Below are 18,016 nucleotides of genomic sequence, written 5' to 3' on the forward strand. Positions count from 1 at the left end.
CATTACATCCTCAAAGAATTCCAGCAAATTTGTCAAACATGATTTCCCTTTCATAAAGCCATGCTGACTCTGCTTGACTGTGTTATGATTTTCTAAATGTCCTGCTACTACTTCCTTACTAATGGATTGCAGCATTTTCCCAATGACAGATGTTAGGCTAACTGGTCTATAGTTTCCTGCTTTCTGTCTCCCTCCTTTCTTAAATAGGGCCGATACATTTGCGGTTTTCCAATCATTTACCTTGTTCTGGTCCAGCACTCTTACTGTTGACTTTTCATTACCCTTTTGTATTTTTGTATTGAACCCGATTATCATTGTGGTCGCGTTACCAAATTTACATCATGCTGTCATGTCTCTATTTTCAACATTATTGTATGTAACAATAGTTATTTAACCTTCTCTATGGTTATGGACTTTGCTAGTGAGAAAGTGGTTCAGTCCGTGCCCGGCCCTTAACATTTTCAATGAAGATTGGAAACCACAGTGACTAAAGTTTAGCATCCAATGTTATAACATTGAGGTGGCACAAAGTTCTGTTAATAATCTGAGATTGTACAACAATATTCTGAATATGTTCTGAACATGTTAGTTAATATCAAAGGAAATCCAGATTGATAAGAACTGCTTTATTAATTGTGATTTGATGACTTGCTCTTGGCTTTTGCAGTGGCTGTACAAGTCGGATATGGAATGGATCCGTGGCTGTGGATGGATGCCCAATGGGTCCCTCGACGTTAAGAAAGCACAGAAAGCCCAGGAGATCCTCAGTGAGCGGCTCTACCGTCAGCATCCTGATAAGATCAAGTTCACCAGCATTGTTGACCTGCCCAGCATAGTCCTGGCTAAAACCAACGCAGACCAACTGAATGATGTAAGTGTTGTGTTTTTCTTTAATACGCAGTAACAAAATGCACATAAAACTAGAATTGGGCAGGATTTTCCGGTCTTCTGCACTCCGGGTTTTGCCCCGGAGCGGCGGTAATGGCGGTGGTGAGGGCTTCTGGGTGGGCGGTCAGCCTCCAGCGCCCCGCAGCGATCCTCGGGTACGGTGTTGTGGCGGCGCTGAGCAGCACCCCCAGAAGAGCTGCACCCGGTGTGCAACGCCCTGGTTGTGACACCGGCGTAGGTTTGAGCTTCTGCCCGACACGTCCGTCCGGGAGTGCATCCGCACTGATCACTGCTAAGTGTGATTGTTTATTCTTTAAGTTTTTTTTAGTGATTTGTGTTGTGGTGTCGTGGGCAACGTTTTGGGAATGTTTTTGTGGGTTTTGTTTAGGATTCCCTCCCCTCAGCCCAGACATCTCTCGGAGCGCTCCCGGCCGGCTCTTTAGCTCGGGAGTTTCCCATCCTTGTGCCAAGAGAGGTGTACAACACTTCCCTTAGCGCTGCACCCCCTGACGCAGAGCCAAGATGCCCAAACGTAATTACCAAAGCGCAAACTATTCCCGGCTGCTAACTTTCCTGCCCCGCCGCCATTATCGCCTCAAAAACATAAAAGCCTAAAATCCTGCCATTGTGTTCAGAGGAAGTGTTTGCCATTGGGCTTCCATTGCTGCTTATGAGGATTTAATATGGATCATTTAAGGACATTAATATTACTGTTAACCAATTGTTGACTATTTCACTTTTCAGACAGAGAAATATGTACTGTAGCAAAATTATTCATCATTCTGGTTAGCGAATTCTTAAAGTGGACCATTGTTATATGATTGCAGAACCCATATGGTACAACCCTATCAGTGAATGTAATGCTCAGATCTAAGTACTTTAACAGCCCTGCCCTTTCCCTATAGCCCTGCAAATTTTTATCCTTCAGGTACTTATCCAATTCGCTTTTGAAAGCCACAATTGAACCTGCCTCCACCACCCTTTCAGGCAGTGCATTCCGGATCCTAACCACTTGCTGTGTAAAAAAGTATTTCCTCATGCCACCTTTGATTCTTCTGCCAATCGCCTTAAATCTGTGTCCTCTGGTTCTGGACCCTTCTGCCATTGGGAACAGTTTCTCTCTATCTACTCTGTTTAGACCCCTCATGAGGGTTCACCTTGTCCCCTCCCCTCTGCAGCCTCCCGACCAAGGTTGTCTTATCTGGGATAAGGTCATGGTATTGGCAGGCACCACCTTCATTATGGATGTTGCAGGCCAGCTTCTCTTGCAGGGTTAACTAAAATCAACATTAATTGTGATTACATTGTACACAGACAATATAAGTATGCTGCACATAGTCTATGTCATTTGGGGAAAATGCTAGCTGAACAAATACTACATCTACATCTCTGTACAAACAGCTATTTTCCCATATCTGACTCTCCGATGCACCTTGCAGGCACATCTGTACATTGAGAACGCAATTAATGCATATTGGTCGTCATTTCTCGCCTGCTATTCATAATGTACCACTCAAAGAAATGAAAGTATTTCAGCTGTTCTGTGAACAGCTAATTTGATATATAGATATACATGAAAGCCAAGACGTTCAATATAATATCCATTTTGACTTTTTATTAATGTACTTTTGTTTCCTTTACAATTTCACATGCAACACTTCAATCGATAAATGGTTAGGAAGCATTGCTCCAGTACCACTCTTTCTGTTTATGTGGAGGTCGACATTGGGTGCTGATGCTCATAAAAAATAGTAGAAAAAGATACAGTAAGACCCTCAGCTCACGGTAGCAGTTCTCTGGTCCGATACCTTCCTTTGGAATTTCATTCCAAATGCAACAGGCGCTGTTGCTTTGCTGTTGCTCCCCAAGCCTGATGTACCTTCTATTTGTTGGTCATATGCTCATTTCCCTGAAGAGACTAATTCAGTGCTCCCTCAGATCATTGACAAGATCCTGCAGGACTTCCTCAGAGAATGATGCCTTCTCTGCTCTAGTCTGCACTTGAAGGGTGGAAGATGCCTATGCGTGGATATTTCTAACGTGTGGTGGCCGTTGCACACCAGCCACCACACGGGCTTGACAGAGCTAGGTCTTGGTCCAGTGGCAAGGGTTAACCAGGACGACTGGAGCCTAACAGTTCGGGAACTGCAATATTAAGTCCTTTATTGAAACACCTGTGAACTCATCCCTTTTTGGCATATAAGCAAGTCATCCTCGATATGAGAGACCACCTAAGAAGAAGAAGTCTGCATGGGTTTGCTTAGTCACAGATGGATCTTTTACTTTCTAAGAGCCTTGTTAGCTCATTAGAAGATGACTGAACAGCATTATTAACAGCAAATTATGATTGGCTGATTTGTTGTTTGTGCGTTATACCACATTCCAACTTGTATAAAGCACTATTCTAAAATTTCATGTTCCTAATAGTACAGTAAAAGCCAATCTAAAAGCTTTAACACTCATTGTCTACATCTGAAATGACTCCTAAATCATTCACTCATGACATTTTTCTTTAATACTCCCTGGGGTGGGGGGGGAGGGGGAAATTCGGTTGCGTCTCTGTTGCGGCGTTGTCCTGGGCAGAGCGGTACATTTTGCATCAGCAAATGGTTTGCGTCTGCCGCCACAAAATTCATCAATTGGTTTGGAGCTAGGCCGGCTAAGCCACTGAAAATCACGAGCTAAACAGCTGGCCTGGGATCACCCTAACAGAGGCTTCTGTGGAGAAAAAAAAACCCACCAAAAATATTCCCAATTCATTACTGACGCTACCCCAACATAAATCGCAAAAATAAAAACAATCATACTTACCTGAGAGAGACATTTCTTCAATCACTTCTGCCGCTACACCTTGGAATGCCAGCTTTCACAGGTGGTCTCGCTAGGGTGTGCTACGGGGCACTACAGAACGGGCACGATCCAAATATCGAGACAATGTCGCAACGAGAGGCATTGCACACTGGCTCGCCTCTCCCAGGTAGTATTGCTCCGCGCTCCCACAAACCCAGCACCGAATGTCCCTGGAAGCTGGCCAACCGCCCGGGTGCAAGTGCCTTCCGCCGCTATTACCGCCCCTCTGAGGCGCTAAGATGGGCGGCAAAAGACCGAAAATCCAGCCCCTTGTATTTGGCCTGCATAAACCATGTACTGAAAGTTATATCTTTGTTATTATGCATTAAATACATATTTCTCTTCCCAAGTTATGCTGCCAGCTGTGTACAAGCATCTATTGCACAAGTTAAACAAGCATTAGATTTTGCCAGGTTATTATTGGCGGAATAAATGGATCCATTCTTTCCCTACCTTTAGCACCTGTACCGTAGTGCTTGGGAGAAGGACAAGCTCATAATTCACCTTCCAAACGATACACCTGAGATGGTACTGTCAAAACAGAATTCTATCAACATCAGTTCGGTAAGAAATATACAATAATCCTTTGGCAATTAGTGAGTAGCACGCAATTACCATGTTTACCACTTTCTTCTTCGCGTTCATTGCCTCAGTACCATTTTTGTGATTTGTAACTCTTGTGGGTAAACCTATGCTTTTGTTTAATTGTGGAGGCTGAGGTCACAACCAATATACCTTTTTAGGATAAGGAGCCTCCTGCAAGGAGTTTTTAAACCATTAGATGTGACTCCTTAACAAAGCTTTCAACAAACAAAATGGTAGGAGTGCCCTGTTTGTTTGTGGAAAATGTATATCTTTTCCAACAGTATTTGTTTGTATTGCTGAGCCCATTACTTGTCTAGCAATACAATTCTTAGTGGGTTCACTGGATAATAATCAAGAGGAAAACCCAGGTTGATATTTCCCCTCCTTCACCTAGAGAGATTTTGAGGCCTTCCCATCTTATAAAACCCAGCTGAAATCAGCTAATTCATCACGGACCAGGTTTAAGTCTGGTACTTTCTGGTTTGTGTGGTTCAGCAGTAGACCAAACTGGATAATTAGTGAATCAAAGAGGACTTTAACATAGTCGTCGCAAAGATCTTGGAGGGTTTGAGCTTCCACTGCCATCTTTGGTTGAATTTCTGTGGCGCCATGGTATTGATGATATCGTGCTGCCTTTTCTTGCAAGGATTCAGGAACACGTCTTCTCTACTGAAAGTGGACACAGTAATCTTGAGAGATTTTTCTGCCAACTTCCTTTTTACTGTTTGGTAGATTGATTTGTAATTCAAATGAGAATACACGGAATCTTGTGATCAACGACAAAGATTTGTAATTGCTGCAATAGTTGCATTTGATGCTATTGATTTATCAGTTTCAATATGATTTCAATACAAGTTGAGAAAAAAATGAAAATTAAAGTGAGGGTGGGTAAGTGTGGGCTTGGTGGGGGCGCGGTGAATGTGTGCTTGTTTGGTGGGGCCGGTGAGTGTGGGCTTGATTGGGGGGCCGGTGAGTGTGTGCTTGATTGGGGGGCCGGTGAGTGTGTGCTTGATTGGGGGGCCGGTGAGTGTGTGCTTGATTGGGGGGCCGGTGAGTTTGGGCTTGGTTAGAGGGGGGTGATGAGTGTGGGCTTGGTTGGGGGTTGGTGTGTGTGGGTTTGGTTAAAGGGGGCGATGAGTGCGGGCTTGTTTAGGAGGTGCGGTAAGTGTGGGCTTGGTTGGGAGGGGGGAGTGTGGGCTTGATTAAGTGTGGGGAATGCTGAGTGTGTGCTTGGTTGGGGAGGTGGGAGCAGTGAGTGTGACTTCGGTGGGAGGTCAGGTCGTGTGAGTATGGGTTTGGTTGGGGAGGTAGGAGCAGTGAGTGTGGCCTCGGTGGGAGGGCAGGTGGTGTGAGTGTGGGCTCGGTTGGGGGAAGGAACAGTGAGTGTGTGCTTGGTTGGGGAGGGGGGTGAGTATGGACTCGCGGGGGCGGGCGGTGTGAGTGTTTGCTTGGTTGCGGGGGGAGGGCAATGTGTGTGGGCTCGGTGGGTGTGTGGGGAAGGGTGTGCTAAGTGTGGACTCAGTCGATGGTGGAGTGGTGAGTCTGGGCTCACCATGGGGAACTTTAGGTTCATAATGGCTCACTATAAGTGCATTGATATTCCACTGATGTTCCATTATTTCTCTTTTATGTCACATAGAAATTATACAAACTCGGTTGGGAAGAAGCTAAGAAGAAAGGATATGACCTAAGAAATGATGCCATCTCAATCAAGGCTGCCAAAGCTTCCAGAGACATTGCGAGTGATGTACGTCTGCTCATACAGTTATCTGATGCTATTAAAGTCTGAGAGCATTGCTCAAGTCAGTGTGATTAAAGTAATTTTTACATTCACAAATTAGTGGGCCAGATTTTACTGGAGCAGGGAATCTGCTGTTGGATAAACTTACCCCTGCATCTTTCAGCTCAAAAAATTTGCCCACAAAGTTGTTGAAAGTGTGAGCTGATAACGGCATAGCGAGGGAAACAGGGTATCTGGGACCTGAGTGAATAGGGTGACCGATAGAGTATCTCCTTAACCAATGACATTAAAAGATTAGGAAATAAACAGCGGAAAGGCTGAGAAGAAGGGTGAATTAAAGGGTGAATGCAATGTCAAATCAGGAACAGAAAGATAAATAAATAAAGGGAAAGGAAGATTGGATTAAGAGAGAGGAAAAAAGAGACAGAAGGGAAAAACAAATTATAATTTGACATTTTTTAAATCTCCCTGAAAAATTCAGAACCTGTAGGAATGAGTCTCCGTCCTTGTAATAGTTAACTTTTGGTGCCAGAGAGATTCATTGGCAGTCATTAACACTTATCACATCGTTAAAAGGCTTCGGCTTGTAATGACAAGACTTAACTTTCTGTGTGCCGTTAAATGGGTAATCTGTGGACAAATGCACCAGGTTCCTGAAAGAAACAGGGAGACTGAGGACTACCTTGGCAAAGTTAATGGTGGAGTGGAGCAACTCAGACAGCAACTTTTGGTAATTCACATTTAGCCACGCATCTGCTCCTCGTCTGAAGTTGCTGCACCATTTACCCATAAATAACAGCGAGCGCCATTAAACTTGCCGTTATTTTGACAGCAAATTCTGGCCCAATGTTCCATATCCCAGGTACATAAAAAAGAATGGCATCAGAACATTATTGTTTGTGTTTTAAAAATAAATTGATGTACAGGGGGCAATGTTCATGTACATCAGTAGCAGGAGAGAAAACACATTTAAAGAATTGAGGAATTAAGAAGTTGGTTAAGCGCAGAAAAGTCCGATTCTACATATTGACATAATTCTTAGTACTAAATGTTAACAAAGGTAACATCAAAGGTATAACTTCACCAGTACCTAACCTTAACACTGTCGGTGGTGAGACTAGTGATTGTGATGTGCATAATAGTTATTCTTCTTTCTTGTAACCAGTACAAGTACAAAACAGCCTATCGCAAGCAGCTTGGCCACCATGTTGGATGCCGCAGCATTGAGGATGATCCAAAAATGGTCTGGTCCATGCATGTAGCCAAGATTCAGAGCGACAGGGAGTACAAGAAGGACTTTGAGAAAAGTAAGACCAAGTTCAACATACCAGCCGACATGCTGGACATCCTGTTGGCCAAGAAATGCCAGACCCTGGTCAGCGACATTAACTACAGACATTACCTGCACCAGTGGACCTGTCTGCCAGACCAGAACGATGTGATCCAGGCAAAGAAGGCCTATCAGTTGCAGAGTGATGTGAGTATTAATATACTACCATTTCAGTAAAAATATTTATTCAATTATTAATTATTAAAAACAAATCACATTTTTAGAACAATAAAGTCAGGACGATCATTGAGATATTAGCAACATTACTTTATTCATTTTTCAGCAGAGGTAAGGGAATAAGGTCGCAAGATTATAAGAAATAGGAGAAGGAGTAGACCATATGACCCCTCGAGCCTGCTCTGCCATTCAATAATATCTTGGTTGACCTTTGACCTCAACTCCACTTTCTTGCCCGATCCCCATTTCCCTTGATTCCCTCAGAATCCAAAAATCTATCTGTCTCAGCCTTGAATATATCAACGACTGAGCATCCACAGCTCTTTGGGCTAGAGAATTGCGAAGATTCACAGCCCTCTGAATGAAGAAACTTCTCCTCATCTCAGTCCAAAATGGTCGACCACTTATCCAGAGACAATGCCCCGTAGTTCTACACTCTCAAGCCAGGGATACAGCTTCTCAGCATTTACCCTGTCATGCCCTCTCTATATGTTTCAATGAGAACACCTCTCATTCTTCCAAACTCCAGAAAGTATAGGCCCATTCTACTCAATCTCTCCTCATAGGACAAGCCTCTCAGGAAGGAAATGAAGTCCTGAAATTACACCATGGGATATTAGCACACAAATGCTTAAAGCACTTGTCTGAAATCCCCCTTAGTGAAGTTTTAGCAGGGACATCAACCCATGAACAATAAATGGGTTAAATCATATCGGAGGGAAATCTCAGAAAAACCGCTGAATGAACAAGTAATTTCAGGGCCATTGACTTCCTTGAAACGAGGGCATCAACAGGTAGCTGTGATGTCGGGTAGAGCAAAATTCATGTATGGACGGGATATTTATATAGCACCTTTAACATAGTAAAACGTTGCAAGGCATTTCGCAGGACGCTATCAAACAAAATTTTACACTGAGCCACATAAGGAGATATTAGGACAGGTGACCAAAAGTTTGGTCAAAGAGGTTTTAAGGAGTGTCATAAAGGAGGAGAGAGAGGTCGAGAAGTAGAAAGGTTCAGGGAGAGAATTCCAGCGATAAGAGCCTACAGCTGAAGGTATGGCCGCCAATTGTGGAGCGATTAAAATCTGGTGGGCAAGAGGCCAGAATTGAAGGAGCGCAGTGATCTCGGAGGTTCGTGGAGCTGGAGGAGGTTACAGAGATGGATTTTCATATATTTCACGTAAGAACATAAGAATTAGGAGCAGTAGTATGCCATTCGGCCCATCGAGCCTGCTCCATTATTCAATGAGATCATCGCTGATCTTTTTATCAAACAAATTCTGTTGTAATTGATCCTATTTTTAAGTGCACATAGATCCTGTTACTCTCACACCCAATTTATCGTCTGTGGCCTATGTTTCTCTGACTATTCCTCTAGTGGCTGTACAAGTCGGATATGGAATGGATCCGTGGCTGTGGATGGATGCCCAATGGGTCTCTCGACGTTAAGAAAGCACAGAAAGCCCAGGAGATCCTCAGTGAGCGGCTCTACCGTCAGCATCCTGATAAGATCAAGTTCACCAGCATTGTTGACCTGCCCAGCATAGTCCTGGCTAAAACCAACGCAGACCAACTGAGTGCAGTAAGACACTTAAGATCTCTTAATGGTCTTGTGCTTTCCCCTTCACTTATTTTAAATTGATTTTGTGTGTTAAGTGTACTTGGATTTTTTTTTTGCTTGAAATATCATAGGCGAAATACAAAGAAGCCTGGGAGAAAGACAAGCTACAGATTCACGTCCTTCCTGATACACCGGAGATTTTGTTGGCTAAATCCAATGCCACCAACATTAGTGAGGTGAGTGTGAAGTATTTATTTACAGTAAACGCAACATAAATTATTGCTGAATTGACAATAAGGTGTTTTAGGCAAAGTTAATTTTATTGCTATATATGTAGTTTTTCTAAAGTCAGTTTTGTAGTCTTGGTCAAAGAGGTAGGTTTTAAGGAGTGTCTTAAAGGAGGAGCTTGCCTTGTGTCATGTTGTGTAAATGTGCACAACCCAAAAAAGACTCACAAAATGGAGTGAATTTAGCTGTCCAGTTTAAAGATTGGTATGAAATACCTTTATCTACTATTTTAATGGAGGTATTCATTTGTTTATTTTAAATAGATTAATGGGTTAAAATTGCAGACAAATGATATTCGTATGAACAAGCTAAGTTCTTGTACACCCATTCCACACTGCACAATATGACCCCAAAAGTCTGGTGCATCAGTTATTGGCTGCTCAATATCAATTAGACCAGAGCTGTATGATGTTGTGACCTGTTGTGCCAGACTTTATACCAATTTAGCCATATGCTTTAAATCATACTGCAGTACTTAGGTTGTGAAACGATTGCTATTTCTGTTTTACAGAAACTTTACAAAGCGGGCTGGGAAGGTATGAAGAAGTCCATTGACTATCGTGCTGATGCTATCTTAATCCAAAGTGCCAAAGCTTCCAGAAACATTGCAAGTGACGTAAGTATAAAACCTTTGGCTGATATTGAATGTTGTGTGGATGTAAGTTCCTATTAAATCATTTGGACTGTGCATAAAACTGCACCAGTCATTTCTAATAGATCCACAAGGAGCTGAAAAAAATTACCAAATAAATTTAGGCCCATACATTAACCTCATTATTTTCTCAGAATGATATGCTGTTTAAGTATTCAAATACTGTGTAGTCAAATATATTCATTGCAAGTTTATGGGAATTAGTAACTTTATTCTCTATCATTGCAATGAGATTTGACTAAAAAGAACTTTGCAGCAAGACAAAAGCAGAGGTTTGTAATACGAATTTGTTGAAATGGTGTTGACAACTTTAAACAGTGTCATGGTAAATTAGGTCAATCTGACTGATACACACGTCACTAAGAGCTGCCCTCAGACTGATAAATATATGATACCTGTACCTTTTGAAGCTGCTTGTCTCAGACATTTGTCCTCTCTAATACTACAATTGAGAATGATTAGATTACATATCAGACTATCAGTTGAAATAGACCTCTGTTGCAAACTACTGCACTTGTACTATACTAGGTATAAATGGAGCTCACATCTCGCCTTTATTCTAATTTTTGACACTTTGGGCCCAAGTTTCGGGCCGCGCCGGACGCCCGTTTTTCGCGCCACAAAGTGCACCTAAAAAAAACTTCCAGATTCTCCGGCTCCCTGCAGGTCGTTTGCAGCTGGGCGCGGCGCAGCACGAGCTGTAGGGGGTGGAGTCAGGTCCCTGCGCTGAAAACAGTGCCGGTACCTCTGCACATGCGCACTACAGTGGGCGCGCATGTGCAGTAGCTCAAGGCGCCCAAAACTGTGCGGAAGGGACCCGAAGCACGCAGCTCATAGCCATGGCCGAATGTCCTCACTGGGGCTGCGTGCATAAGGCTGTCTCCCACGCTCAGCTCCTGCTTCCTCCGGACCGGACACGACCTGACTTGACTCCCGCTCCCACCCCCACCCCCACTGGACCGCCCCGCCCCCCCCGACCCGACCTCCGCTTCCCCCTCTACCAACCTCCGCTCCCGACCGATCTCCCCCCGCTCCCCCGACCGATCTCCGCCCCCCCCGACCGATCTTCCCCCCACCCCCCTCCGATCTCCGCCCCCCCGACCGCTCTCCGCCCCCCCCAACTGATTCACCCCCCCCCGCCCCCCGACCAACCGACCCCTCCGCCCCGACCCGCGCTCCCCCAGATCCGCGCTCCTGACCCCCCCGGACCCGACGCCACCTACCTGTCAATCCGGTAAGTCTAAGCTTGAAGTCTTGGGCCCGGCCGGGCCCGGCCCGTTCAGCCTCCCTCTCCTTTCTTTCTCTCTCTCTCTCTCTCTCCCTTCTCTCTCTCTCGCTCTCTTCCCCCCTCCTCTCCCCCCTTCCCCTCCCTCCCTTCTCTTTCCCCCTCCCCTCCCTCCCTCCCTTCTCTCACCGACCCTCCCCTCCCTCCCTTCTCTCACCCCCCCTCCCCTCTCTCACCCCCCCTCCCCTCCCTCCCTTCTCTACCCCCTCTCTCCCTCCCTTCTCTCCCCCCCTCCCTTCCCCTCCCTCCCTTCTCTCCCCCCCTCCCCTCCCTCCTCCTACCTCGCCTACCCCCTCCCCTCCCTCCTTTCTCTCCCCCCCTTCCCTCCTTTCTCACCCCCCTCCCCTCCCCTCCCGCCCTTCTCACCCCCCCTCCCCTCCCTCCCTTCTCACCCTCCCTCCTCTCCCTGCCTTGTCACACCCCTCCCCCCACCCCCTCTTCCCCCCCACCCCCTCTCCCCCACTACACCACCACTCCTCCCCCACCCCTCCCCATCCTCCCCCTCCCCTCCACCCCTCACTGTCAGAAGCACAGACACTGACAGACAGAGAGTGAGAGAGACACACACAGGCAGACAGAGAGATAGAGACACACGGGGAGGGGGGAGAGGGGGAGAGGGGGGCCGTCCCAGCATGCTGTTGGAGGACTCCCGGTGCTGCAGTCAGTAAGTAGAAAATGTTTTATTTACTGATTTTTTAAAAAATGTATTCTTTATTAATTTTTTTTGATTGATTTATTGGTTGATTTATTGATGTTTTTATCATTTATTATTGATGATGGCTCTTTATTTGTAAAACTGAAGTGTTTAATGTTTGTAAACTTCCCTTTAACCACCCCCCCCCCCCCATTCCCTATGCCTGATTTGTAACCTACGCCTGATTTTCTAAAGTGTAGACAAGGTTTTTTCGAGCGTACAAAAATCTTCACTTACTCCATTCTAAGTTAGTTTGGAGTAAGTTTTCACTGCCGAAACTTTGAAACAGGCGTAAATGGCCGGACACGCCCCCTTTTGAATAAAAAATTCTGTTCCAAAGTGAAACTGTTCTAACTGACTAGAACTGGAGCAAACTAAATGCTGAGAATTTGAATTTCTAAGATACTCCGTTCTACACCAGTTGCTCCAAAAAATCAGGAGCAACTGAGGCCGAAACTTGGGCCCTCTGCTAGTTTCTGCATCTGGTTTTCCTGTTCTCCTTTCACAAGGGTATTAATATGAACCGTAGAGGACTCACTTAACTGGCATTGATTTGAGGCATTGGTATTCCCAAATCTGTATAATTCAACTCTGAGAAACTTTGCAAACTCACGGAATGAAGTAGTGCAGGAGTTGGCAATCTTATCCGGCTGAATGTCTAGATTGCTTCATGAGACAATGTAAAGAGCCAACGGTATATTTGATATAGGGTTGAGGAAAACTGTGACAATATAACTGGACATGTGTTATTCCATGGAAATTAAGCCAAATGGAGTATGATTGGAGAGACGGCTCTTTTGAATTGTATCCTTATCCTTAATAATTGACTTCTTGAAATTACAAGATATTGAGCAAAGAGTTACCGAGTCCATGATTGTAAATGGAAATTCAAACTTGACAATCGAATTCTCAAATTTGGAAGAAGGCAAGAGAGGAAGCTTTGTAAATAAAAGGAGCAAAACTATATTAAAAAAATTGGAATAAAATATCACAAAATATTCAGTCTATGAAATGTAAACAGCTCAGAAAAAGGATTAAACAAATATTTTTATAATGATTTAAAAACAAATCTGTGTATTGTAGCATTTATGCTCGCCGCTTAATTTAATCATTTAATTTTAAAATAATTAATAATGTCTTATTTTTAAAATACAAACAAGGTGGAATTAAATTTTCAACTTGACTCCCAAAATTAAAATTAATAAGAGACTAACAATTCTGAAAGAGGCAGAGGCCCGAAATGTAACTCCCCAAAGCGGGTGGGTTGGGGTCATGTCAGAGGGTGAAATGCAATCATTCCAAAACAGGAAACCTCCCACCTTGAACCCACCCACTTCTGGTTTCAGCGGAGGCATGATAAGGAGTGGGTGACCAATATGCTCGCGGAAAGCAGATTTGTCATTTAACTATTATAATGAGGCTGCCTGCCTTCATTTTAATGGTCATTCTATTTTTAATTCATTTTGGCTGGGTTTCCCAGGCCTTGGGAAACCTGGCAGCTGAAAGGAGGAGAGAAGGGCTGAATTCTTAAAGTGCCTTTACCACACTGCTTGTGGGCCAGGAGGAGTAAGAGTGTTTCCGCCAGACCCAATAAGCTACCGTACACCCACCCTCTTCCCCCCACCATGATCTATCTGCTCTCCCTTCGCCCTCCACCTTCTTCACAATCAGACATCCCCTGCCGAGTGATCGGACCCCTTCCGGCCACTATCTGCTCCCTCTGACCACCACTGGGCAACCCCCACAATCGGGACCCTCCCCCTTACGATCGGGACCCCTCAACCACCGTCGAACCCATTCATGCCTACGCCGCCCCCCCCCCCCTCCCCCCAATCTCTCATAGGCTGCGGCTTTGTGAAGCAGGCTTCCTCCCGAAAGGCCTCCAGCCTGTCAATCAGGCTGCCTGTGGGCGGGAACCCGATAGAAAAAAATTTAAAGGAGTCCTGCAGTTAAAAACTGCAGGACATTCAGTTAACTCGTTCTTCTAGGCCTCCCGACCTCACAACAGCACCCCCACATGAAACTCACCTCCGGGCTAAAACCCACGCCATAATAACATTTCTTCTTTAGGTTAAAATACCAATTGAGATTGATGTGCTTGCGCCATTTCTCCACAGTACAAGTACAAAGCAGCCTACAATAAGCAGCTTGGCCACCATGTTGGATGCCGCAGCATTGAGGACGATCCAAAAATGGTCTGGTCCATGCATGTAGCCAAGATTCAGAGCGACAGGGAGTACAAAAAGGACTTTGAGAAATCTAAAACCAAGTTCAACGTGCCAGTCGACATGCTGGACATCCTGTTGGCCAAGAAATGCCAGACCCTGGTCAGCGACATTGACTACAGACGTTACCTGCACCAGTGGACCTGTCTGCCAGACCAGAACGATGTGATCCAGGCAAAGAAGGCTTATCAGTTGCAGAGTGATGTGAGTAAAATTAAATGTTGAAGTTGGTACTCTGTCCTGCAATCTCAAATCTTTCGCCTTGGATCATTAGTTCATACTGAATGATAATACATAATTTGAATAAATGGATATTATTTAGAATACAGCTTTAATCTATGTGCTGAAAAGCATTTCATTGTGACAACTATCCTTGCTTGGTGTCAATATGGAATAACTATTTTACAATTAGTGGTTAATTCAAAAATTGTATTCTTCATGTGACTCTGTACATGAAGAAATGAGTGAATTGAGTTCATCCAGTATCTCAGATTGTCAATAGTCACTGTGTCAGCCCTGTGATTGGATTATAAACTGGTCGGGCACCAATATATCCCTACACTTTTCCTCATGATGAGACTTCAATCTCAGTTGGATTTTGGGCAGACGTTAACTTGAGCTCAGGTTCTTACCGACGGCGAGGGGGAGAAAATTGAACAGTGAGTCAACCGTTCATGCCCGTTCTAAATGAAAAACGGCACTGTCAGGAGCAAGGTGCCCCTTGGGCTGGATTTTAACATGGGTGGTTTGGGGTCAGGTCACCCGCCTCCAACCTGCCCACTTTCGGGTTTAACAGAGGCGGGACAAGGGGCGGGCAGCCAACCCGCTCCCAGGAGGTGGCTTGGCGATTTAAATATTGTAATGAAGCTGCAGCCTCTAATTTAACCTACAAGTTTTACTGTGGCCTGCTAGTTTTCCCAGGCCTTGGGGAAACACGGCAGCTGAATCCATGGTGGATTGGACCTAATAAGTTCTGCGGCATCCTCCAGAGTTCTCGTGGGGCCGACTCTTATTTGGGAAATGGGGTAGTGTGTGAGAACCTAAGAGAAATAAATAATTTATTTAAATGAGATGGTGTATTAATAAAGCTAAGGTTAACCGAGTAATTTAGAAATGGACAAGATAAGAATTAATAATTTATTGTCATTTGATGCAGATTAATTACAAATCGGATATGGAGTGGATGCGTGGAGTTGGATGGATTCCTACAGATTGCATAGATGTTAAGAAAGTAAAACATGCCCAGGATATTCTAAGTGAGGTAAGTATGAGAGATCTTTTTCATCATGTGATCAGCAGCATAAGATAATGCCAGTATAACAGTATGGCTGTGTTCACTTTGGTAAAGTAGTCACTGACAGTTACATGCCCATGATTCAAATGGAATTTTCACATGCATTTTTGCATCGATCTGTAGTGGATGTGTCCATATGTGTCTAAAATGTATGGAAATAATTTTAAGCCTCACCACTTGGCCAGTAAACTGGCAGAGTTTACTCGCATGCCCATTATAGAAACCCCAGATTTTCAATTCCATTGAAATCAATGGATTGAAAGTTGACCCGGTTCTTTACAGGGTGGGTGATTCGCCAGTAAACCACCCAAGTGGTAATTACCCTCATGTGTCTTTACAGCACTTAAATACCAAGTGACCACTCCTTGCCAGATTTTAATGGTCAGCTTTTGCCAAACCGGGTTGATAATATTTAGCTTGCAAAACCTTCTATGTGAGTAAACATTATGATGTGCTGCAGATAGCATCCACAAGCAAACACACATGTGTGTTTTGGAGTCTGAAAGGGTCAATACCTGATATACAGTTTCAGGGTGATTTAAAAGAGAGTATTGAATACAAATCTAAAGATCTATTAGCATTAACAACTTGTTTTGTATCACTGAACTGATCCCACATCAAAGCTTGGTGAGACCACACTTGGAGTATTGTGCATAGTTCAGCTCTCCATATTATAAAAATTATATAGAGGCATTAGAGAAGGTGCAAAAAAAGATTCACACAGAAGATACCAGAACGGAGAGGATATACTTATCAGGTAAGGCCGACCAGTCTGAAGCTCTTTTCTCGAGGAGAGCGGGCTGAGGGGTGACTTGATAGAGGTCTTCAAGATAATGAATGGATTTGATAGGGTAGACATATAGAAAATGTTTCCTCGTGTGGGAATCCAAAACTAGAAGTCATAAATATAAGATAGTCACTAATAAATCCAATTGGGAATTCAGGAGTAACTTCTTTAGCCAAAGAATGGTAAGATTGTGGAACTCGCTACCACAAGGAGTAATTGGGTCAAATTACATTGATGAGTTTAAGGGGAAGCTAGATAAGTAGAGGAGGGAAAAAGAAAGAGAAGGATATTCTGATAGCGTTAGATCGGAGGAGGCTAGTGTGGAGCATAAATGCCGGCATAGGCCAGTTGGGCCAAATGGTCTGTTTCTGTGCTGTACACTCAATGATTTTTTGTCATATTCATTCATGGGATGTGGACATTGCTGGCCAGGTCAGCATTTATTGTCCATCCCTAATTGCCCTTGAGAAGCATCTCAGAGGGCAGTTAAGAGTCAACCACATGTGGATCTGGAGTCACATATAGGCCACACCAGGTAAGGATTTCCTTCCCTAAAGGACATTAGTGAACCAGATGGGTTCTCATGACAATCCTGGAGTTTCATGGTTGCCATTACTGATACTAGCTTCTTTTACTCCAGATTTATTTAATTATTTTGAATTTAAATTCCTCAGCTGTTGTGGTGGGATTTGAACTCATGTCTCTGGACCATTAGTCCAGGCCTCTGGATTACTAGTCCACTAACATAACCACTATGCTACCATACCCCCAGAAAGATGCATCTTGATGTAGGTGCACACCTGCAGTTGCCCGTAGATGAGCGTTTGTTCTCAGAGTTGCCACTTGAGGAAGTGGCTAAACAAAGATCAAGTGTATACCACAGGGATGAACAAAGGATGAGCAGGGAAGTAACAGCAGGCCAAGCTCACACGAAGCTAACAGGTCAGTTGTCCACATATTTGAATGATGCACAGGGCAGTCTCTTAACTGAGGAAAGAAAACAATGGAAAAATATGGCGTGAATAAGTATGGCAACTTTATCATCCATGCAGATAATTGAAATAAATTGTACAATGGAGGAGCCTTTGAACTTGGAAGTGCACTTGAATCTGTTCACTATTGTTACAAAAAAGTTGGTGTGAGTATAAAGCAGGTTCACTGCATCATACTTGCACTAATTTGGTACCAACAGAGCAAAATATCGCCCCTATTCTTGCATTTAATAATTTCTATTATCCTATCTTCAACAGAGTAAATACCGCACAAAAGTGGACAGTCTCCAGTTCACACCAGTGACCGACAGAATTGATTACGTTGCAGCTAAACAGAGTGCGGACATCCTGAATGATGTTAGTATATGTTCTGCCGACTCAGATCATGTTATTTTTCCTCTGCTGTAATGTTGTTTTGCTGTTGTTTCTCATAAGTCTTTCCTTTCAACGTTTAGATCAAGTACCGTGAAGCATGGAACGCCAGCAAGACAAAGTACACGTCGGTCGATTCACTGGCTGCGGTACGGGACGCAGCTAGAAACCTGAATGATGTAAGGACCGTGTGGAACTATCAAAACTTTATTTTGGACCCTGTTGGACTGCTTTCTTGTTCTTTTTCGTCCTGTTACTTTAAACGCCAGATTACACACCCAGTCAGTTGTAGT

The 18,016-nt window shown here is 44.1% G+C and overlaps 1 protein-coding gene across 18 annotated transcripts in view; it reads left to right on the forward strand.

Moving 5' to 3' along the window:
• neb (nebulin) overlaps window positions 1-18,016 on the forward strand; it is a 330,990-nt gene that overhangs the window by 169,365 nt on the left and 143,609 nt on the right. For all 18 annotated transcript variants that reach the window (XM_070875301.1, XM_070875303.1, XM_070875304.1 and 15 more), the window contains 11 exons: window positions 668-871; window positions 4,198-4,302; window positions 5,963-6,070; window positions 7,230-7,541; window positions 8,952-9,155; window positions 9,266-9,370; window positions 9,934-10,038; window positions 14,171-14,482; window positions 15,435-15,539; window positions 17,610-17,708; window positions 17,807-17,902. In XM_070875301.1, the coding sequence (XP_070731402.1) occupies window positions 668-871; window positions 4,198-4,302; window positions 5,963-6,070; window positions 7,230-7,541; window positions 8,952-9,155; window positions 9,266-9,370; window positions 9,934-10,038; window positions 14,171-14,482; window positions 15,435-15,539; window positions 17,610-17,708; window positions 17,807-17,902 (1,755 nt within the window). The remainder of the gene's footprint in view (window positions 1-667; window positions 872-4,197; window positions 4,303-5,962; window positions 6,071-7,229; window positions 7,542-8,951; window positions 9,156-9,265; window positions 9,371-9,933; window positions 10,039-14,170; window positions 14,483-15,434; window positions 15,540-17,609; window positions 17,709-17,806; window positions 17,903-18,016) is intronic.

The sequence above is a fragment of the Pristiophorus japonicus genome, chromosome 3, assembly GCF_044704955.1.
Source record: "Pristiophorus japonicus isolate sPriJap1 chromosome 3, sPriJap1.hap1, whole genome shotgun sequence".
Classification (NCBI taxonomy): Eukaryota; Metazoa; Chordata; class Chondrichthyes; family Pristiophoridae; genus Pristiophorus; species Pristiophorus japonicus.